The sequence below is a fragment of the Camelus dromedarius genome, chromosome 9, assembly GCF_036321535.1.
Source record: "Camelus dromedarius isolate mCamDro1 chromosome 9, mCamDro1.pat, whole genome shotgun sequence".
Taxonomy (NCBI): domain Eukaryota; kingdom Metazoa; phylum Chordata; class Mammalia; order Artiodactyla; family Camelidae; genus Camelus; species Camelus dromedarius.
The window spans coordinates 14,300,521-14,324,789 of record NC_087444.1 but is presented as its reverse complement, the minus strand read 5'-3'; the positions used below and the strand labels follow the sequence as shown (position 1 = coordinate 14,324,789).

Below are 24,269 nucleotides of genomic sequence, written 5' to 3'. Positions count from 1 at the left end.
GAATCTGAGCCCGGTGTTACCTTCCTAAAAACCTTGCACTGGGCTTTTCAGTTGTGCCTTGAATGGAAGCCAACTTCCTTATAATGGGTCCACAGTGCCCTGTATGGAGGGGCCTGGCCTCTTCTTACCCCTCCCCCTTCATTCTGTTCTGGGCATCTTGGCTCCCTTCCATCTGTTGAATATGGCAGTCTTAAATGTCCCCTCCTGTAAGGCATGTATTGCAATTTGTAATTACATAAAGTATCTATTTGTTAATGTACTTGGCTAACGTCTGTCTTGCTCACTGGCAGTAAGTTCCAGGAGCACGGAGAACATGTTTGCCTTAAATACCTAGTTAGTACCTAGCATGGCATCTGATACACAGTAGGCAATCAGTAAATATTGATCAAATGAATGGATGGATGGATGGCACCTAGGGATGACCAGGTGTCCCTCCATTCCTTGAACTACCATCTGGAAAGTTAGTTGGGTCTCCAGGCTTCTCTCTGGGCATCCCTGAACTCATTCACTTTAATCACAAAACTGTATTCCCAATGCCAGCTGCAGCCAGGAGTAGTCAACCTGATGTCCCAGCCAGGATAGATAGACTTTCTCTGGGACTCAGAAGATGACATTGGCTGCCTTGGCCCATGTCAGTTTCAGCCTACAGTGCCAGCAGTGTTTACTAAGGGTGGCTCAACGGGGCCAGCATTCAATACTGATGCACAGTCCATCTAAGATCCAGCTGAGATCATTTTTGGCTCCTGAGCACAGAGGGGAAGAGATGGAGTCTGGGGCTGAGCTACGAGCAGCAAATCCCAAAACAACATCTGCAATAACTTACTTTAGCTGATCAGAGCAGGCAGAGGAGAGAGCCCTCTCTGGCCCCAGTCATGCTCCAGGCACTGGGCTAGTCGTGAGAGGTACACATATGAACAAGACTGACCTCAAGGAGCAACCAGTCTAATGTGGACAGAGATAAATGCTGTATAGAGCCGTATTCATTAGAATCTCTGTGTGAAAGTGGGAAAAGTTAGGGAAGGCTATGTAAAGGAGGCGGCATTTGAACCACCTTGAAGGGGAAGGAGGAATTCTGCAAACAGGCAGGAGGAAAGGCACCCGGACAGAGGGAACAGCATGAGCAGATACAGAGGGTGCAATGCATGGTCAGTGCTGGGAGAGGTGAGTAGTCCCCTGGGGCTGCAGCTGGGCTCACAGTAGAGTCAAGAACAGAAGAAAAACCTGCTAATCTGAACTGTAGCCACAGTTTGATGAATCTGGATCTGGCTGAGAAGTCTGAATTTTATTTGGTAAGTTGAGGGAGCCATCTGAAGCATTTTGGCAGGAGAGGGCACAACTGTGGCTGCACCCGAAGGAGGGCCTGGGGTCTGGCAGGCCAGCAGGAGGTGGTTGTAACAGCCCAGGAGGAGGAGGAAGAGGCTGCCAAGGGAGCCAATCTGAGTGACTCAGTGAGACTGTGTGAGGTTGGCTGCCAGGGCAGAGGAGAGGGTAGGCAGGGTGACTCCCAGGTGTCTGATTTGGGTGCCTGAATAGCCAAAGGAAAGTGGTGGGTAGAGGATCAGATAGGAAGTTAGACTTTGGACTTCTGGGTTTGGATCCTGGTAGAGATGCTCAATGTGTGTTGGGGATAGGTGGGCTGCTTGACGAAAGACCAGATTTAGGGTGCAGAGCAGGAGAGTGTGCAGAGAAAGGGCAGCGAGGGGCAAGAGCCCCTGGGATCCAGCATAGGGGCGGTCCCCGTCTCCTTATCCTGCCCCCTTCTCTAGCCCCAACTCAACATCCCCCTCACTCTCTGCACTCCAGCTACTGCAGGCCTTCTTGCTGCTCCCTCACACGGTTCTGGTTCTTTCTGTCTGGAACATTCCACCTTCCCTCTGAGGGGGTGGGGACTGGGAGGGCCTGGAATGTTGACAAGGTAGCAGAGCCTACAAGTGTCTATCATTTGTTTTTCTTTAAGGGAAAGGAACCAGATGGGATCATAATTTGATTGCAGAGGCAGGACAGCAAAAAGCCCATTTTAAGATGGGACAACGTAAGCAGGTTAGTAGTGGAGGGGAATGGGTGGGGAGGGGAGGCATGGGAGAGGGAGACAGAGCTGGGGAGAGAGCTAGCTGAAGGACAGGAGTTCAGGGATTCCGAATGGCACTGGGATCCAGGGCACAAGTAGACAGGGGCTGGTTTTGGAGAAAGAGTAGAAAACAATTTATTTTCTCTGAGACAAGATGGAAGGAGGAAAGGATGAATGCTATTCTAAATGGGAACTCCATTCTTTCTTTAGGCTTTAAAAAAGCATTTCCCTGAAGGGTCACACTATCTTATCAGCAATTTACACCTCAATGCAAACAATTTTCCAGACCATTTCTGACAGCAGGTTTAAGTAGGGGAAGGGAAGCCCTAGTCCTTTGGAAGGACCCTACTGCTCTACAAAATGCAGGACTCGCCAGCTAACCAGTGAGAACAGCAGAAGAGAGAACTTCCCCTCTAGATAAAAGGGGGTTTCTCAGGATCTGAGGTCGCTGGGACCCCCTACCTCTACCCGCAGGTCCGGGGGCTTAGAGGTTGAGAACTGGCAAGGCTGGCGTCCAGTCTCCTCCTTTCTGCAGACGGGGAGCCGCACTTGCTGGGTTTCTGCAACAAGAACCTGCCTGCCGCACCCCCACTTCCCGCCCCCTCCTTGGGGGGGCTCATAAAAGGGCAACGTCAGAAGCGGCTGTGTCAGCACAACCAGGCCGTCTCCCGTTGGAGACTCAGGATAGCGCCCCTTTTTGTGTGCATCTGGGAGGAGCTTTTTGGGAACCCCATGCTGGGAGGTGACCGGAGGAGTGGAGCAGGCCCATCATCATCCTGATACAGGCTCTGACTTGTAGCACATTTCTCTGGGGCCCATCCCAGCTCTGCCTGTCAGACTCATCCCGGGAGTGCAGCCAGGGCTGCCCCAGGCCCCCAGTGGGAGGCATGGAGGGGAGGGGGAGAGGCATTCTCAGGACCCTGGGTAAACCGGAACTGCTGCAGGCAAGGAAAAGCAGGACAAGTCACAAGGAAAGTGTCAGTTCCCAGGAACAGTTTCACCTTTGGCGGTGTTTAGCTCCTTGGTGGCTGATAAACTGGACTTCTCAGCAGACTGTGAGCTCAGGCAGGCCCCTTGGTCTCACACTGCGTCCCTACACAGTTGCTGGGCTCTTCAGATATTTCTCTCTGGAAGTCCAGCTTCTAGTTGTTTCTTGGTAAAGTTCTGGTGGCTCTTCTCTTGCCTGAAGCACCCAGACCTGCATCTTGGTCCCTGGATTCCTGGGTGTGGGAACCAAGGGTTGGTGAGGGACCCAGGGCTCTGACTCACTCCACTGCGCCTGTGGGGGTTGTTTGCTGAGGTAACCTGGGTAGCTGAGGTTGGAGATGGGGCAGGTCAATGTGCCAGGGATGAGGGCATCAGCCGTGGGTTGTGGAGGCAACAGCCAGGGTGGAGTCAAGGTTATCTGGGCCCATTCCCAATGCTCAGCTTCCAGTCCAGCTGGCCTATCCTGAACAAGGCTTACATCAGCCCCATCCCACTGCTCCAGGGAGGGAAGGAGTCTGGTTTTCAGCTCACTCTAGAGGAAGGTAAGCCACACATTTCCAAATGACTGGGAGTTAAGATTGTTCCATTCTTTCTGTAACCCTTGCTCCTAATCGCACCTGGCACAGGGCAAGCACTCAGTAAATGAGTATGTGTAGCTCTATGTGCCTCCTGCTTGTGTGTTTTTGTGTATGACCCCAGGGAGGGACCTCAACCACAAGGTCATCCTTTCATTCACAACTGTTTTTCTGTCCTGTGGCTTTAGGAAGAAGGAGGTATAGACTTTCTGCTCACAGACTAGTTGATCCACACAGCAGCTATTTTCCAGTCCTCCACTCTTTTTCATGAGGCAGGCTCCCAGCCCAGTCCACACACTGACCCATTGCAGGGCAAGTAGGGAAGGTTGGCATGGGGAGCTGGGCTGCCAGCAGCATGGGGCAGGAGGCTCTCTCTGCATAAAGTGGCAGGGAGTAGAGATCCCAGGTGCAACTAGCTCCGGAAAACTGGTCAGGTGAGGTGGTAGGTCAGCCAGTGGGGGAGGTGGAAGGAGAGAGCCAGGAGCCAGGCCCAGGCCCCCAGGGGCTCAGAGCCCCAGCTGCTGCCCTCCCACAGTGCTTTGAGGGCCAGGGAGAAGAGCAGTGCCTCCTGGCCGAAGATCACAGGCACCAGCAGCCAAAGAAGGTAGGAGGGGGAGCAGAGGAGGCAGCTGGAGTGACCTGTAAGGCTAGATGGGAGTGTTCAGGGCCATTTGAAAGTTTCTAACCCCAAAGCCCAATGGGCTTTTCAAACAGGAAAGAGCGGTGTGTGGTAGTGACCAAAACCAGCCTCCTGCTCACTATGTAAACTGCCTTTCTTCAAACCGAACAGTTGAGGCTACAGGAATGTGTATTTCTCATCCTTCTGAGTAAATGGGAGCCGCCTGCTCTTTTGTCCTCTTGCCCTGGCTTTGTTATCCCAGAGCTGAGGGCAATGGCTACGGTAGGCATGGGCTAGTGAGCCCGCCTGTAGCCAGAGAGCCACTGCGGTCACCCCTTCAGGTGCTCCTGTTTTGACAGGGTTTCCAAGTAGCAAGATTCAAAGGATCAGCCCAAGACACCAGTGGAAAGCCAAACATATGGCTTCTTTCCTGGGTACCAAGCCCCAGCGGACCTAGGCAAGTTGCTGCTTTAGGGACCAAGGAAGATGAATAAAGCTCCTAAGTGACAGGCCGGTTCAGAGTCCTGTTCTCATCCTCCCAAAGGAACACAGCAAACATCAAGCACTGCCAAGGAGTCAGGGCTCCTGGTTTCCACCCGGCCATGTTTTCTCATCTCCCTTCCCCACCTTGTACTGCCTTCCCTATGACAGAGGAGGTATAAACATGTTCTCACCCTCCCGCCTGGGACTGTCACAAAGATAAAGATCATCTATAGGAAGTCTTTTAGACTCCTAGGGGAGAAGCACTAAACTAACATAAGGTGTTATTAAAATAGTGCTTATAGATGCAGATGAGAGGCGGCAGGTAAATAAAGAGCCTAAACATCGTCCTCCACAGAGAAAGGGTGGGTTCGCTATTAGGGCAACAGTGGGAGCTCCAGAGAAGTGACTAAAACCTTCTCCCCACCCCCTACCCCCAGGCCTGTGGGCTCTATCAATCCTCTGGGGTTGCAGCTACAAGCTGCCAGGCAGTTGGGGACGACTGGAAAGAGAAAAGTAGCTATTATGTGGCCCTGCCCCATGCTTTTGTGTCTAGTGGCTCTTTTGGATTAAACAGTCTCATCACCCTGGTGTCTCCCAGCCTCCCTCCCTCCCAATGGAGCCCTTCCTAGGGAACAGAAGTGCTGTGAGGCTTTTTATATCATCTCTGGTCCCTAAGCTAGCCGTACCTGACTGCTTTAATAAGGCAGGAACAACTTTACAAAGGAGGACCCTGCCCTTGCCCTGCAAGCCTGTGTGTCTAAGACTCAAAGTTTCCACTTTCCCCTTGAGCCTTTACTAAATCTACCCCTGCCTTCACCTACCTTCTCAAAGGCTCTCTGCTAAATGGAATAATGACCTTATCTAGGAGGGAAAATAGAAGTGAGCATGGTTCCAGGGAGAACTGTTAGAGACAGGGCTCAGGTTCTGGGCAGAAGATTGAAGAATAGTCCTACCCTCCCTCAGAGATGCTTTATTACATGGTTTCATTAGTCATCGGTGACTGGATCCTATGTCCAAGCGAGAAAAAAGGAACACTGCGTTGTACACGGCGGCAGACGGTTCCTCTTTTAGCAATGCAGGCAGATGGGGTGGGCGATGAGTGCGTGCTTGGCTTCCTTGACGGTGGGCAAGCTCTGAGATTCCAGCTGATAGAAATGAAAGCCTGGCCAAATGGGAGAAAGGAATGTTCAGGAATCAGTGACCTCCATGTTCTGCAGCTGGTTCTCCAGGGCAGCATCGCTTGCTGCTCCTTTCTTTTTGCTGCCCTCCTGCTGCTTCTTCTGCTTCTTCAGTGGTTCTTGGTCAATGGGTGCAGGCTTCACAAAGGGGATCAGTTCTTGGAGACCTGTAAAGGAAAAGCCAACCAAATAACCCTGGGTTTCTCAGGAGTCAAAGCCCAGGGACCTCTGGGGAGAAGTTCCACCACACGACAACAGCGGGCACTGCTTTCATTGACTCTTTTCTTTCCCAGTCTGAATTTTAGCTGCGTTTAAACAGAATATCACGTCTGTACTGGCTACTTTTCAGCCAGGCCCCCTGCAATGCCCAGCACCAGAGGACAGGCAAGTTTTGGGGACAAGAATGTACAAGAAGACTTGGTGCATTCTGAAAGGGGCTTACTACTGAGAAGAGTGTGAAGACAAGAGAAGAGGAGGAAGGTGGGCTGGGCTGGGAGTCTCACCTGGCGGCATGAACTCCTTCAATTTCTCAGGCACAATGATGCCCTCTTCTGTCTGGTAGTTCTCCAGGATGGCACAGATGGTGCGAGTAGTGGCACACATCGTGGCATTGAGCATGTGGACAAACTCTACCTGCGAGGAGAGGGTCCCCAGAGGAAGCAGTTACACTCAACCCTCAGCTGGTCTTACTGATGACCAGGAACCAGCCACTCAGCCAGAACTCCCCAGCTGCCAACTATCTAAATCCAAATCCAAAATCAAATAAAAAATGGGCTTTATACATTATTGATCTCTAAAAATTGAACTGTATTTGGTATTCATTGCCTATTAGATAACTTCAGGAGATTCTTCATGTCTCCATGAGTGACCAGTGGTAGATCCCAGTATTTTGATTAGGGTCTGAAAATTGGGTTTGAAGAGAGAAGCTTACAACTCTTCTTGGGTGAGAAGAGGGACAACACTGCCTCCCACTTGTTCTATGTAGACAAATGGGGATTACACTTTATCTGGAGTTACGAAAAACAAAGCCAAAAAGAAAAAAGCTAGAATTACCTTATAGAATAGAGCTAGATTCAGGTTTCTATCAAAATGGACTCAGTCCTGATTCAGTGAAGTTACTTTCAGATTCCCTTTTTGGTCAGATTTTCCCAGGATTCTGGGAAATAACGTACTCCAAAGACTCAGAAATAAGATGGATCTACTCTGCACCAGAGGCCCTGCTTCCCAACTCCCCAGGAGCCGTCTACCTTGTCCATCATCTTCTTGGTTTGCCCGTATCGGATTCGGAGCCGGCGAGCCTGATAGTCTGTGCAGTTAGAACAGGAGACTAACTCACGGAAGGCTCCTGAGCCTGGAAACCAGGCCTCCAGGTCAAGCTTCTTACTGGCAGCATGATTCAAAGATCCTGTAAGGAAAAACCCCCAGAATTCATGAAGGAGGGATGGTATTTCAGAAGGCTAACCTTTAGCAAACCCGAAGAATTCTTTAGTTCACAGCCTATCCCCAGAAGTGAAATCACGCCTAGATATTCTTATCACCAAAAACTCCCAAGGGAGAAGAGTGTGATATTTTAATTAACGTGGGCGATTAACTGGATTGCGAGCTGTTTCTTTGTGTGGCAGCTCAACTGGTCAGGCTGGAGTTTGTGGGATGCAGAGGAGGGAGGCCGATACCTGAGACAATATTCACAATGTGGTAAGGGATCCCCAAAGACTGGTAGAACTCCTCTGCAGTAGTAATCATCTCGTCGAACATCTCCCAGGACTTGTTGTCATGTGGCGATGAGTAGACGAACTGTTCAATCTGCAAAGAGGGACAGAGGGGATGGTGATGGCAGCACAGGGTGAATAAACTGAAGACTGAAGGGGGAGATACGCTCACAATGAAGACCCATTCCTACACCCCTGGGAGTCAGGCATGGCTGGGGCTCCTGGCAAGAGAGAAGGGGGTTGAACTGGACTGGCTGGGGCCACAGCAAGAACAAAAGCTTGTGCAGACAGCTCCTCACATACGTGCCAGGTACTGTGCTAAGTACTCTCCATGTGGTAACTGGTTTAATCTCCACAGTAGCCTAATGAGGTAGGTACAACTATTATCTGCCTTTTACAGAGAAGGAAACTGAGCACAGAGAGGTTAAGCAGCTTGTTCAAGGTTACACAGCTGTAAGTGGTGGAGCTGGCCTTTGGACTCAGGCAGCCTGGTTCCAGAGTCCATGCTCATCACCCCTCCACCACGCGCTTCTCTGGCTCTTCCCAGAAACACAGATGGTGGTAACGAGAGGAAAGCCTGGGGCTGGGATGGGCCTGAAAATACAGATCCCGTCTCTCCTCCAACCACCCTGGACAGATAGAAGGGTCCTATTCCTCACCCTGACCTGTCTACTCACCTTCTCAAACTGATGGACTCGAAAGATGCCACGGGTGTCACGGCCGTGGGAGCCCACCTCCTGGCGAAAGCAGGTGGACAGGCCGGCATATTTGATCGGCAAATCCTCTGGCCGAAGCCACTCATCCCGGTGGAGGGCAGCAATGGGCTGTTCGGAGGTGGCGATCAAATACTTCTCCTCGTAGGTGTTGTCATCAGACTTCTCACTGCCTTTGCCAATCACCTGTAGGAGGGTAACATTTACCAGTTAAAAGTGAAGGAGGAGGACCTCACCTCGAGCAAGAAACCAAAGAAGAGTCAAGTGATGGGAGGAAGAATTTTCTTCAATCTCTGCCTAGGAATGAGAAAGAAATGCTAAAAAGACAAGGGAGGGAATAGGTCAATCCAAAATGAGGTCCCTACTAGAGATCAAAGAAATGCAAATTAAAAGGAGGTAAAATGTTCTGATGATATTTTTACTTTATGTAATAAGTGAAACACTTATAAATGATGTATGATGTCAATAATGGCAACTGTGAAATAAAACCTGAACTGGTAGCAATATAAATTAATCCCACTGACAAATGTCTATGAGGCACTTAGTAAGCGCCACGTCTTTTTTGCCAATGCTGGGCAAAAAGACAGTCTCTGCTCTCTTGAGTGCTTATGGGATAGTGTAGTGTGATCATCCTTGAAGAATCACTTTGGTATTCAGCTGAAGAAGGTAAGTCAAAAGAAAAAAGAGCTACAGACAGGACAAAATTCATTGTAACATTACTTACTGATGGCAAAAAAAAAGAAAGCCCCCTAAATATTCAACAGGGGAAGAGCTGGCTAGCCTGTATTCATGCCATGTAATATTATGTAACCATTAAGAAATGAGGGTTATGAAGACCATGCAGTGACACTGAAAAATGCTTTTGATATACTGTGAAGTAAAAAGGCATATATATATATATATATATATATAGTCGGGGGGTGGGGGACATAGCTCATTGGTAGAATGTGTGCTTTAGCATGCACAAGGTCCTGGGTTCAATCCCCAGTACGTCCATTAAATAAACAAACAAACAAACCTAATCCCCCGCCCCAAAACAAAAACAACAAAAAATTAAATTTAAAAATAAATAAATAAATAGTTGGACAAAAATAAAAAGTAAAAAAATTATATATATATATATATATATATAGTGATTAGAAGTATGAGAAAATGATACGTGTATGAAAAAATCCCAAAAGAATATTAAAAATGACAACGGTAGTAGATAATGGGAAAGAAGATGCTTTCCCCTCCACTGCTTCCGAATTTTCTGTCAAGTAGTATTACTTTAATTAAAATTAAAAAAAAAAAAAAAAAAAAAAGAGGGGAGGAAACTTCCTCTGGGCCAGAGTGTTTGGGGACATGGAAAACTACTTCGCGACCCACCAGGAGGAATTTAGCCACTTGTGAGGCTGTACTCATACAACGTGAAAAAAAGAAACTCTAGAGCTTGCAGTCTAATACGATACAGCCGCTAGCCACATACGGCTATTTAAATTAAATTAAAATTTAATCCCTCGGTTGCACTGGCCACATTTCAAGTGCCCAACAACCACATGTGGCTGGTGGCCGCCACACTGGCTAGGACATCTCCACTAACTACTGCAGGAAGTTCTAGTAGACAGCACTCACTGCTCTAGAGAATTATTAAACTGAGGTTATCAGACAAGAGGTACCAGTCAAAATTCCTCACTATGGAGACCTGTGACTCTCCCGGCCTATGGATTCAAGAAGCATCTGGATAAGAGACAGAGAATGCAGGAAACACAGGGAGCACCTGCCACCTAGTATTTCTCATAATCCTCCATATAAGTTTCTCCATGGTGTCACTTGCAGGGCATCCTTCTAAAATTCTGTTAGTGATTATCCAGTCTTGGGGGCTGGGATGAGAACAAAAGAAAAGATAAAAAAGGTCTCCTCTCATAACGTATATGTTCCTCTCATTAAAAGGAAGAAGAGGAGGACACCAGGCTGTACTAACTCTCAGGGTTTGGACAGAGCATTTTATTTCCCACTGCATCTTCAATGAAAACCTAACTTTGAACTCACCAACAGGACCTAGTGGGCAGAAGGTTCTAATTATTAACTCATCTCTCTACATAAGCTAAATCAGATGAGGCCAAGAGCAGTTATCTAACTATCCCCTACCTGGGTCTTGGGAGGCAACAGCAGATAAGAATGAAGTATACCCCCCCTGCCCCCGCCATGACAGAACAGTGTTAAGGGAGAGGGACAAGTGAGATGTGGACACTGCTGTGATGAGCAGCTGTTTGCAGAGACACTCTAGAAATTCTGAGTGCTGGGCGCAGGCGGCGGGTGCTACAGCTGGTTATGAAAGCTGGTTCATCAGAATGATCTTCTGAACCTCAACTCAAATCCTCTGGCTCTCCCTGAGGTGGTCCATGGTTGAGAAAGACCCACAAACTGGAAGCTACATCCATTCCAAGGAAAGTATGTCTCACCCTATAGAAGCTTCCAGTCTGGGGTCAGGAGTGGGAGGACATGGGAAGATCAGCCACCTCTACAACTTCCTTTTGTCCACATTTAATAATAATATATGAGCTTCTTTTCTAACCTCACAGTGCTAAAGCACACTCAGTTTAGAGACATCACATAGACTATCTGCGGGACGATAAACTAGGCTCTGTGTCTGCGCTGTTCAAATGGGAGCCACTAGCCACATGTGGCCATTTAAATTAAAATTAATAAAAATTAAAAATTTACTTCCTCAGTTGCACTAGCCACATTTTAAGTGCTCAACGATCACCGCAAGAAGTTCTGCGGGGCAGCAAGGTTAGGTCTTTGAAGTTAAACTTCATACCTTAAGAAGTCATTCTGCCACACTGCCCTAGGCTACTTACCTTATAAAGTTCTTCATCAAACTGGCTGAGCTGTGCCACCTCCTGCATGACCTCCTTCCGCATGAAGAAGGGGGTATAAATGGGAATGTAGCCCCGACTTCCCAAGGTGCGCAGGGCATACTGGATGAGTGCCTGTTCCAGGAACACCAGGACTCCCTAAAGGAGCAGAGACAGCACTGTGTGATTGCGTTCCATCGCCACCGTGTTCGCCTGCTAGTATTTACCCTCAGGGGCAACTGGGGGCAAAGAGGAGGCCACGAAGACCACAGATCCCAACAACAGACTCAACTCATGTAGTTCTTTCTTAACACACTAGTTAAGCCAGCATATCATCCACAGAGAATTCCCTTTAAGATATCAGACCAAGGGAAAAGGCTTACCTTGCCCAGGGTACATGGGAAAGTTTTCTTGTGCTAATTCTTAACACACTAGACTCATTTGCACATGTAGACCACACCTATGTGTGTGTCTAGATGGACAGTACTTCCAGAAATTGTTTTGCCATGTCTTTCTGGAAGGCTTCCCTGAATTCATCTGCCTTCTGTCCCAGCTAATCTGGACCTGCTGCCTCTGCTTACCCGTTCTCATGGCACTCTGGGCCCACTCACACCACAGCACTTGTCACAGTGAGTTCTGACTCTTTGTTACTTGTTCCACTGTCCAATTACACTGAGCTCCTTAAAGGCAGAGGCTGTTCTAACTCAGTCAGCAGAACATGTGTTCACTACAGAGGATCGCTTAGTGGCTTTTGTTCTAGGGAATCCTGATAAGCACTCTCCTGCCTTAGAAAGAGAATTGTATCTAATTGCCAATAAGTCTGTAGTAGAAAGGCAAGTGCAAGTGGTACACTTGTGGACTCTTTAACTAGGCTATGTTTTCTGCATTTGTTTTTCCCCCATTCTTTCTTTATAACCAGCCTCCCTGGTTGCCGACTCTTACCTTCAGGAAGTATCCTCGACTCCCAGCCACCACAGCCCCCTTTTCGCCTTCAAAGCCATCTACCATCACCACCAGGTCCACGTGAGAGTACTTCTTCCTGACCGTACAATCACCCCAAACCCTCTCTACTTTGTTGTCCGCATCCTAAGGAAACAAGACCAGAAGAGAAAGACGCATTATCTCTAAATTCTACAACCTCTGTCTTTCCAAATCCTATTCCAAGAACAACCCAGAGCTTTGTGAAGCTACTGCTTAACTCCAATATTAGGCTCTGATCCTTGTGTACAAAGAGGAGGGAATGTGCAAGAGAATTTGTGCTCAACAAAGAAATAATAATTTATAAATTCCCAGAAGTGATTCTAACCATGGAGCCAAAATCACGATATTGCAAAAGATCTGTAGTATTCTCTCATTTTTTACCCTTTTAAGTGACTCCTTGAAAACCCTGCACGCAGACAACATTTCCTTGGACAATCAGCATTGCCTGGGGTACAGAGGAGAATGTAGATTTTTTTTCCAGGCTCTCATTGGTCCCGGGGCCACACGAGGGTGGGCTGGGGGCCCTGACCTCCTGAGTCTGCCACCCCAGCCTTCAGTGAGTTTAATGTTCGTTCACCAGGGAATGAATGAAAGAGGCACAGATGGGCCCTGCCATGGCTGGGGTGTCAGGGAACAAAGGCTGGGCTCAGAGCAGCTTTGTGCTGGGGAAGCTCCCACTCAGCAGGAAACTTTTATCATGCAGATTTCCCTTCAACCTGCAGCTTCTCAGCAGGGTGTGGGTGAGGGGTGAGGGTGATTTTGCAGATCCCTCCCACAGGACTAGCTGCTACCAAGGGCAACAAGCAGTGGAGGACAGCAGCCCGATTGCGAAGAGATTTCTGTGCCAGGAGTCTCCCTCCACCTACCTGCTGTCTCCGCTTACTTCCCAATCAGGCAGGGATCTGACTTTCAATTCTCAATTGGTGGGCAGAGCGAATATACAAAGAGCCTGCTTCTATTATGCTGGGCGTCCTCCTCCCACCCCACCCCCTCCCCAACAGAGAGGGGCGACGTCGCCAGCCTGCTGTGGCACTGATGCCTACCTCATCATTACTGATGGGCACAGAGGGGTGCAGAAGGTTCCCGATCTCTCGAAGGTTCTCAAACCGCTCTGCTTCCAGCTTTATCCGCTCGGCATCACACTTGAGGATGGCTTCGTCGATGAGGAGTCGGACTTTTTTGATTTGGGAGACTTTCAGGTTCTGAAGACAAACAGGTCAAGCCCATCCACGGCGAGTCAAGGACAGAATAGGAAAAAGGTTCTGTGGCCCTAACTGTCGAATGACAACCCTTGTGATAGCATTTTAAAAATGGACACTGAAGGCTTTCAAAGAACTGAGATTAATTTCCCACAGGGATACAAAGTCTTTGACAAATCCACTGGCAGTTTCTTTTGGGGTGCCTAAGGCAGAGATCGAGAAATTCTGGCCACTTTTCTTGTTCCTCTATATCTCAGGAGTTTTAATGCCTTAAAACACCACTCTTTTTAAGAGCTCTTTCCACCTGCACTTTCTGATATTCCTGACTATACCAATTTGGCTCTCTATTATTTACCACATTTAACTGTTCTCTAGGAAAATTATAAATTTATTAGGAGCAAGAGACCTTGTCTTAAGTTTATTTTGTATTCCTTATTTCAGGTGCTTCAAACTGTACCCTGATTTCTTGGGGAGCCCTCAGCAGGTAGGGCAGGACGGGAACAGCACCCCCAACCGAGACCTTCGAGCACAGCAACTTTGCTTTTTTGTGTTTTGTTCTTGCTATGCTTTTGTGCTATGGGCTTTAAGGAAGGGTTCAGTGACTGAAAAACTTGAAAATTACTGCTCTAGGCCTATTGTAGTCAATATTGACTGAATTACAAGCAATCAAAAATTCCTTGACTCTGCAGAACTGGAGTTACATAAATCAAACATAGTTCAGTTCCTTTTTTCTCTTCTTCCCACTCGACTTTTCCTCTCCACCTGTCTCCACCTCTGCCATCTAATACTCAGTACAGAGTATAACAAGGGCAGACGGGGACATTTCCCAGCTGCAGAAATTCAAGGATGCCACAATGCTACGTGGGGCAGAGTGTCAGTACTTGCTTGTCTGGGAGTAAAGCTAAGATGAAAAAGCAGAAATCCCAACCTGGAAAAGGACAATATCTTACATTTAAAGTGTCTGCAGTGAGGTCATCGAGATTTAATACATCTTCCGGAATGGACTCATCATTTCCCATTGGCTCTTTCTTCTGCAGGAGAGGGGGAAAAAAAGGAACCAAGTAACAACAACACAAAGGCACAATTAACTATAGAGAAGGGTTTTTGTTGTTGTTTTTGTCCTTAATGGAGGCACTGGGTGGGGACTGAACCCAGGACCTCATGCATGCCAAGCACACACTCTACCACTGAGCTATACGCCCCACCACAAGTAATTATAAAAGAAAATTTCTGACATATTTTTTATAAGTGCACACCAAATTAATATATCATATAAACTAGTCACAAAACTGTCTATATAACTTAGTCTCTAAAAGATGCAAAACATGGGAGGAAAAATTAGTAAATTGGAAGCAAGAAATCAATGTTTCAAGTCCCAGTCCTGCCACTTTCTAGTTTTCTGATCCTGGACAGATGGATTAGCCCATCGGGGTCAGAGGGTTGACACCATCAGGAACCTAAGAAGAGAAACGACATGGACGTAGAATAGTTATGGCCCAGAGATCGTGTGAAAATGCTCAGGAGCCAGCGCTGGGCAGGTGCCTGCACGTGAATTTGTGAACCTTCCTTCCCCTGCTAAGAATGGCCCCAGCCCTGAGGACTGAGGCTAAGGGGGAAAAATGGATGGGATGATAGAATATTAGGGAGCCAAAGAAACACAGTTTTTGAGGAAAAAAGCCACAGAACCCGGAACTAAGTTTAGAGCAATCAGTGCAATTTGGCAAAATGGCAGGGCTAAATTTTTTCCCTTCTGGTTTCTCTCCTCACCCTTCTTTACGATATTCTGCCAAAGCATCATTTCTAATCCTTGCCCAAAGCCATGGAGAAAATAATTTTAAGAGTTAAATTAAATTGAGATAAACAAAATTATCAAAGGTCATTATAACAAGACATGTAAGACCCCAGTAAGACACATAAAAGTAAGTTGAGAAGAATTTGGGTCTGCTCTGCAAGTAAAAGTAATATATAGATGTATTGAAATCATGTTCAGTGTCCTAAAGATTTATTTGACAGCCATACATCAAAGTGACAAGGATTCTATTCAAAATTCAACTTACACCCTCAGGGATTCAAGCAAAATCATCTTAAAAAGTTGGAAAAGTCTGAAAATATCAGAATGAGTCTTGATGAAAACAGGCATTGAATTACTGAGTAGAAAAAAATGGCCTAAATCTCAAAACTTTCCATTTAGTAGTCAAGATAGCTGAGGCTCTCTTGCTATTGGATAATCCTTTAGGGCAGCAAATTCAAGTTCTGAGTTCAAGTTCTGACTCTGCAGCTAACTTAGGGCGTGATGTGAGGCAAGCCCCTTAATTTCCTAAGCCTATTACCTTACCCTTTTAATAGGACTGACAAATGTACTACATACACTCCAGGTTTACAGCAAAGATCAAAACCAAAATGAGATGTATATGAAAGCGTTTTGAATACTTTCAAGTGCTATACAAATTAAAGCACTGTAGTACTATTTCAACAGACAGCAAGCCAGAACACTCCTTGCAGGGCCAGCAGTAAAGGGAACTAAAAATGTTACTGCAAACGAAAACACTTACTCCCATCTTCTTGCTCTGAAAAACACTTGGCCGGCACTATCTTTATATGTGCCCCAAAGAACACATAGGCAGGAGTGTATGTGGAAATTAATATAATTATGGGGCCTCTGACATGCAAAAGACTTAGCTTCATGAGTCCCACATACAGGACTCATGAAGGATAATCATACAGGAAGAAAACTCTGTGATTATCGATATCAATTTCTACAGCCTGTGACAGGCTGAAAGTGTAACAAAACAGAGTTAAAGAGAAGGATGCAGACCATCATAAGTATAAGGTGCTAGAATCCCAAGGGAGTCCATTAGTTATGCTCTTTCCTGGTTCGGGTTCCAAAATTTCCTAATTTTTTTTTTGGTTTGGCTTAGAGGTTTGCAACTTAAAAACAAGACAGATTATAGGGTGAATTTAATGTTTTTTTAAAAAACGATTAAGGGCTAAAAGGGTATTTTTGAAGAAAGATTCAAAACATGAACTAATCTAATTACCAAAGTAAGGCTGAACTGAAACAACATTCTTCAAGGACAGGAAGGGTTTCTGAATGAAGGCCAGTAGCTTCTTGCCATCCATTGTTACTCCCATTGCTAAGTAACTACAATGTTCTAGGCATTATGCCATGTTTTCTATATTTAAGAAATTCAGTTCCCACAATTGTATTCTAAAGTTTGTGTTAGAATCATCATTCCACAGACAAAAAAAAAACTGTGGCTCAGAAGTTAACTTGCTTAAAGTCACATAACCAACAGTCTAGGATTTGGACTCCATATCTGTGCTCTCCATTAAAGATAAAGAATCTAAAATCTGCCACAAGAAAACCTTTCTGGCATTGTAGGTTAAGCTCAAGAAATAACTGGAAAGGATTACTGGTGAAATTCATACTCTTATTATAAGAACAGAACAGACAACGAACGACATGCGTGGCAAGAATCTTATCTTGTGACAGACTGTGTCCCCCTCAGATTCCTATGTTGAAACCTAATCCCCAGTGTGACAGTATTTGGAGGTGGGGTCTTTCAGAGGCGATGAGGTCAGAGCCCTCATGAATGGGATTAGTGCCCTTATAAAAGACGCCCCCGAGAGCTCCTTCCACCATGTGAGGGCACAGCAAGACGACTGTCTATGAACCAGGAAGTGGGCCCTCATCAATCTGCCGGCGCCTTGAACTCAGACTTCCCGGCCTCCAGAACTGTGAGAAATAAATTTCTGTTGTTTATAAGCCAGCCAGTCAATGGTATTCGGTCACAGCCGCCCAAACAGACTAAGACATACCTGAGGACAGAAGATGGACTCACTGATGCTTCAAAGTGCCTCATGTCTCTCCCCACTTTCCTTTCTTTCTTTCTAAAAATAATTTTCCCCCTTTGGTAAGAAATTCAGTATCTCATAGGATCCAACACTAACTTAGAAATTATGTGAGTATTAATTAAGAATAAGGTAAATTACCTCTGCTCACGCTCTCAAGACTGTTACTCAGTTCTCTTACCTTCATTTTCTCTCCAATTGTCTTGCTGCATAAGTTCTTCAGTTTGTTCAAGTTGTCTGCCCGAAATCTGCCTGAAGAATAAAGAACCCAAGAATATAGCAAAGACAGGCACAAATGTTGACACCTCCGTTCCTAATCATGGCTCCTTAGGACTAATCTCAGCCCAAGGCCAGAATGCAGGCAGAGCTAAAGGATCTGCCTCAGGAAGTTGTGAAATCTTACAGCTTTAGAATCCCCAATTTAGTTGGCATATATTGGTGACTACGATAGGATTCCCCAGCAATTGGTGACAAAGAAAAGGCCACTCTGGGACTGAAATTTAAAAGTATCACAACTTGGATGATACCACTATAGATAAAGTGACATATCTGAGAAACCCAGAAAATACTCAAGTAACTATAACCAGTTCAATTATGTCAAAATTCATTTAAAGAAACCCTGTGGTATGCACCAGAATCTAGAAAAAAGGCAGTCATGTTCCTATGAACTTGGCTGCTACATCTCTGTGCTAGAAATGGTTGATGTTATTCCCTTTGCTTTGACACAGTGCTCATCTGGCAGCCTTGAGAATAATTCAGTTTCTTACATTTTGGTTTCTTTTGGGGAAGACAGTGCACTAAGCAGCCTGCATAGGTATTCTGGCCCAAATTAACATCTTGGTATTGTCTAACCCTGATTAGTTGGACCTCTTGACCAACAAGCACATGAAAAGATGTTCAGTATCGCTAATTATCAGAGAAGTGTAAGTCAAAACTACAATGAGGTATCACCTCACACTGGTCAGAATGGCTATCATTCAAAAGTCCACAAACGATTAATGCTAGGCAGGGTGTGGAGAAAAGGGAATCCTTCTACACTGTTGGTCGGAATGTAATTTGGTGCAGCCATTATGGAGGACAGTAAGGAGGTTTCTTAAAAACTGAGAATAGAGTTGCCATTTGATAGAGCAGTCCCACTCCTGTACATAAATCTGGAGAAAACCCTAATTCAAAAAGATACATGCACTCCAACGTTCATAGCAGCACTATATACAATAGCCAAGACATGGAAGCAATCTAAATGTCCTCTGACAGACAAGTGGATAAAAAAGACATGGTATATGTATATACACAATGAAATACCACTCAGCCATAAAAAAGAATGAAATAATGCCATTTGCAGCAACATGGATGGACCTAGAGATTATCATACTAAGTGAAGTAAATCAGAAAGAGAAAGACGAATATCATACAACATCACTTACACGTACAATCTAAAAAAAGAGACACACATTAACTTATTTACAAAACAGAAACAGACTCACAGACAAGAGAAAACAAACTTATGGTTACCCAAAGGGAAAGGAGGGAAAGAGGGCCAAATTAGGAGTCTGGGATTAGCAGATACAAACTACTATGTATAAAATAGATAAACAACAAGGCCCTGCTATATAGCACAGGGAACTATATTCAATAGCTTGTAATAACCTATAGTGAAAAAGAATATATATGTATACTGAGTCACTATGTTGTACACCAGAAACTAACACAACATTGTAAATTAACTATACTTCAATTAAAAAAAATAGTTGGACCTCTTGAATCTAAGCTTTAGCAACAATATGGTAAAACTCAAGCTTTGGACAGGTAGAGATAAGACAGCACCTAGACATGACTATCATTTAAGGTTTTGCCAAACTTTAAACTAACCTTCAGCACAAAGTATATAACTACTTTTTCAATCACTTATTCACATTGATTACAGAGATGGAGAACAGACTAGTGGTTGTCAGGGGTTAGAGGGGGCAGGGGGAAGGGAATGGACTACAAAGGGATGACAGCAAAAGGGATCTCTCTGGTGATGGAACAGTTCTGTATCTTGTGTGTCAGTGGTTATATAAATCTACACATGTGATAAAAATCACATGGAGCTACAGGCACACACAAATGAGTATATGTAAAATTGGTGAAATGTGAATAGGGTCTGTGGACTGTAGCAATGTCAATTTCTTGGTTTTGATATTGTACCAGTTATATCAGATGTTATCATGGGTGAAGGACCTCTCATACTATTTTTATAACTTTCTGTAAGTCTATTATCTGTAAGTTTTTAAAAATTTGTATGTAGTCCTGCCTATTGGCAAGGCCCTGTGCTAAGTGTTGGGAATATTAAAAAAACAAAACAAAACAAAACAGCAACAACACTGTACCAGGTGCTGGGAAATAAAAGAGAAATACGACAATTAAAAAACAATATAACAATGCTGACTGTTTCAATCAATGAATAGAGCATATCCCTTCATTATCTGTAATCTCTCCTAACTATTATGTAGTTTTCAGTGTAGGGATATTGAACATCATTTACTAAATATATCTGTAGGTATGAGATGCTTTTTGTTACTTATATTCAATATTTCATCAAGAATAACATTAGCTCCGGATGCTTGATAAATACGTACTATCAGATTAAGGAAGTTCCTTTCTTTTCCTAGCTTGCAGCATTTTTATCATGAGCAATCAGACATCCACATTAAAAAAATGAACTTCGATCCCTATATCACATCATACACCAAAATCAATGTGATAGAAATCATCCACCTAAAAGTGAAAGGTAAAATAATAAAACTTCTGGAAAAAAAATTGGAGAATCTTTTCAGTACCTTGGGATACGAAAAGGTTTCCTAAACAGAACACAAGAAGCACAAATTACAAAAGAAAAAAATCAATAAATTAGATATCATTAAAATTAAGAATTTCTATTCATTAAAAGACAAAGCAAAAAGATCACAGACTGGGAGAAAATATCTGCAATAAATGCAATCTGACAAGATCTTGTATACAGAATAGGTAAAGAATTTCTACAAAATAAGAAAAAGACAATCAAATAAAAATTGGTCAATAGGCTTGAACAGACACCTCTCAAAATATGCTGTCCAAATGCTAACAAGTACTATATGAAAAGTACTACATGAAAAGTCAGTATATTTAGTCATCAGGAAAATGCAAATTAAAACCACAATGAGATACCACTATATATTCACCAGATGGGCTAAAATTAAAAGGATTGCCAATAGTAAGGACAAGGATGTAGAGCAACTGGAACTCTTATATATTGCTAGTGGGAGTATCAACTGCTACAACCACTTTGGAAAACTATTTGGTAGTATCTACTAAATCTAAACATATGTGTACCCTATGACCTAACAATTCCACTCCTGGGTACATACCCAACAGAAATGAGTGCTTATGTTCACCTAAAGACATAATGCTTATAGCACCTTATTCATAATAGCCTTAAACTGGTAACAACCTAAATGTCCATCAACAGAACTGGCTGGTATACTTACATGTTGGAGTACTATACAGCAGTGAAAAAGAACCAACACTCCTACAAATAACAACATAGAATAATCTTACAGATATAATTTTGAGAGAAAGAATTCACAGGCAAAAGTATTAAGTCCATTTATATGAAGTTCAAAATCAGGCAAAAGTAATTTATGGTGATAGAGGACAGAATACTGTTTTTTTGAAGGGGTAAGTGACCATGAAGGAGCATGAGGGAGCCTGCTGGAGTGCTGCAAATGTCTTAGATCTTGATCTGAATGATGGTTACAGGGGTGTATAGATTTGTAAAATTCACCAAGTTGCACAAAAGATTTGTACACTTTACTGAATTTACGGATTCATCTCAAAACACGTTTTAAAAGGTTGCATATAAAAATAGTATAAATGCCAAAACAGAGTTATATAAGATAGCATATGGGATCACACATCCTAGGCGTGGCTCTGGACTAGCTAAGACTGGGGTGAAAGAGAAACAGAAAGTTATTCTAATAAGGGCCTGGTTTAAGGCCTGTGAAGTCGGGTTAAGAAGAAGTAACTTCAACTGATAATTCCTGTAGTTAGTAATTCAAGATATACAAAAATCTAGTGACTTTGGAAGGCATCTTGACAAATGTTTATTATACACCCAAGTGTGTCCTCATTATATTACTCTGAATTAAAAAGAAGAAACCACAGTTCGAATCCTTAAATTTTGAAGAGGTGTGGTAAACCCCAATGTGGTGCTCTGACTCCAAGTCATGTCAGACTCCTGTGTTCTACACAGAGTGCTAGACCTTGGAGGTCTACAGGCAGACAATTAGGTATAGTTGTAATGGAGGGCCTTATGAAGCTTGCTGTGTCTTCAGTCAGGGAACATGATCTGAGTTCTTCATGTGGCTCTGGGTTGCAACTCCTCATTATAGCTAATGACAGAAGAACCCTAACCTCTGATCTGAGGTTCAGATGTAAAAGAATCTTGAAACAAGATCTGTCAATGTCCACCATGGGCAGCCAGTGATGGGAAAAATCATTAACTTCCCTTGGATACAAAGAGAATATTGGTTAGGGATGTCAAGTAGAAAGGAATCAAATCAATAGATACGTTGAAAATAAACTACACCAACTGCTTTCCATATGGAAAAGCAAAGTGCCCTGAACACAGAAGATATTCATGAATTCAACAAATCTTTGTCAGGCCCTTACCAAGGACCAGGTGCAGTGCTAGGATTATATGTACACATGTATATATGTATATCCGCTATGTATATGTATACCCTGGGTACTGACATACAGATGAATAAAACACAACCCTGTCCCTGGTTCATCCCCTCACCACATATCCACTCCTTATGTAAAAGACAGAACTTCAGAACTTCCCATAGACATGTACATTATACACAAGAGACTAGGTAACACATTCAAAGTCACTGAGCAGCTGGAAAATAGCTAGACATACAAAAATCTGATACTTCTGACTTCTGACTCAATAAAAGTGTCCAGTCTAGTTTTTTCCCTTCCTTTTAACTTAATTCTGTTGCAACTCAAAACTTCAGATTGAGATTCTGGTGGTGGGATTTCATAGTCAAGTAAACCACCACAGTGGACTTGACTGTGATGTACAGAAACAGCAGACAATCTGAGCTAAATAAATATTCTCCTGGTACCCAATACCCTTATGTTACTGACTCTTCCTTTGGCTCTTTCCCTACCCCTAAGAAAATTAACTTTCCTAATAGAAATCCATCACAATTTTGGACAGTGACTGCCTTTGCAGGGCGCTGTCAGAAACCTGGCTCGCAGCTGGTTGCAGACCTATTGCATCAGATAAAATAAATCACGTGTTTTAACAGAAACTGGCTAGTTAGTGACTACTCCAGCTAATCTAGGCAGAGGTTTCTATTTAGCCTCATGAAAGATGCCCAGACCAGTCAGGTTCTAGCCCAACTCTGCCAATGTCTTTTCTGGAAAAATTCCACAAATCACAATTAAATAGCCTCAATAATTACAAGCTTTTTCTGGCTTCACCACACCCCTCTGCCCTTGTGTGATCTACCACTTAAGACTATTCTCGGTTCTGAAAGATCTGCCCACAGTTCAGGGGAATGTTCTTCCCAACAGCCCCAGGATCCTTGCTTTTAGCCAGGGAGCGGCCTCCAAAGTTCCAAAATGCTTTCAGTATGGGCAGAGTGAACCTACTAGGTGCAGATGTGACTCAGGTAGGCTGGAGTCTTTGATTCTATCAAAACAAAGGGAGACTACTCTGGCCTTGTTGAAGATGAGAAAAAGACCGGAGGCGACCAACGATTAAGTGTTAGGAATGGGGAACCCCCCTCGCCCCCAAACTCTGGCCCTGACTTTCTCTTGGCTACCCTTGCGGCCGGAAGGCTTGACAGGTCTTGATGCGCATGCGCCATGCTCCTTCCCCAGACTCCGGAGCAGCGAGCGGCACCCGGCACACTAGGAACGGAGGTCGCGTGGTCCCCGCAGAGGGAAGAAGTGGGATGGTCCCGGCTCCTCGGGTGCTGTTTAGGGCATAGGGAGAGCTTCGTAGTCACCGCAACTTGGGAAGGGTCTGACAAGGGGGTGGAAGCTGTGGCCTCAGCAGCGGTAACAAGATCCGAGAGATGAAATTGGGTTTAGGATCCGGGGATACCCCGAGCGACCCGGTACTTACATCGTCGCCACTCGCTGTCTGCCTTCACCAGCTGATCCACCAGTCCTGGGTCCTTGAAGCGCTTCTCCTGTGTCTCTCGGATAAGGGCTGGGTCCCCTCCTTTATCCACCCGAAACAAATCCAGATCCAGCACCATCGTGCCGTCTCCCGGGCCGACGCTAAGGGACGCGAGGTTCGTTCCGCAGCCGCCAGCCAGTGACCGACGCACTGCACCGGCGCGCTGACCCGCCCTTCCCGCGCAGGCGCAGCTTTTAGGATCGTGCGGACGCCCCGCCTCTGGGCGGGAAGAGGTTGTGTAGGAGGTAGCGGGGCCGCGGAGGCGGGGCTGGGGGGGGCGGGGCTTCTCCCGCTGCGCCCGGGACTGGCCCACTAGCGGGCCTTGCTGCTCCTGGTGTTCTTCCCCGGCTCTGACTGCCCTGTAAAGGAAAAGTCAGTGCCTGTTTCCGCCTCATGTTAAAGGGCGTATCTGAGGCGAAGCCTGTCAGTATAATCACTGGCTTGGAAGCTGGCACCTCCTATAGATGCCAGTTTCCGCCTTACAAGCTTGAGTCCTAAGATTGGACCCTCTCTCTGAACCTCTCCTCTCTTGTCCATCTTGAGACAAGAATATGCCTCCATATTTTAGTCCCCAGATTACCTCAACTCAAAATCCCTGCTCTCCTGCCTCAGAGTTAGGATACCTTTCTTAACCAGATAACTCGGTGAACAGGATTGACCTTTTTACTGACAGTTCCGAACGCAGGGTTGGAGACGAGTGAATGACATCTTTCAGAGAGACACATGAGGAAACTTTTCCAAGGAGAAAATATTTTAACAGATTTGCAGGCAGTATAAGATACTGAGGTCGTGTCTTGGATGTATTTGAAAATCTTCTGAACAAAGACTTCATCAAATTGTGACTTTAT

General features: G+C 45.1%; 1 protein-coding gene across 1 annotated transcript; it reads right to left on the bottom strand.

Moving 5' to 3' along the window:
- Positions 1-5,687: 5,687 nt before the first annotated feature.
- Positions 5,688-23,607, bottom strand: SARS1 (seryl-tRNA synthetase 1). The gene is made up of 11 exons (XM_010975897.3): positions 23,365-23,607; positions 17,386-17,456; positions 14,303-14,383; positions 13,197-13,355; positions 12,115-12,258; positions 11,176-11,331; positions 8,297-8,518; positions 7,584-7,713; positions 7,158-7,315; positions 6,414-6,543; positions 5,688-6,077 (listed from the first exon to the last, which is right to left on the bottom strand). Exons 1-11 carry the CDS (start codon positions 23,498-23,500, stop codon positions 5,920-5,922), a joined length of 1,545 nt encoding a protein of 514 aa, XP_010974199.1. The 5' UTR covers positions 23,501-23,607; the 3' UTR covers positions 5,688-5,919.
- Between the last annotated feature and the right edge of the window lie 662 nt (positions 23,608-24,269).

What these genes read in the sequence shown, in the direction of transcription:
- SARS1 (XM_010975897.3), bottom strand. Translation starts at nt 23,500, where the DNA reads ATGGTGCTGGATCTGGATTTGTTTCGGGTGGATAAAGGAGGGGACCCA. An exon ending in TGCCCATCAGTAATGATGAG is followed by an intron (nt 12,259 to 13,196) that starts GTAGGCATCAGT and finishes TTGTTTCCTTAG; the next exon opens with GATGCGGACAACAAAGTAGA. An exon ending in TTGATGAAGAACTTTATAAG is followed by an intron (nt 8,519 to 11,175) that starts GTAAGTAGCCTA and finishes ACCCTCCTACAG; the next exon opens with GTGATTGGCAAAGGCAGTGA.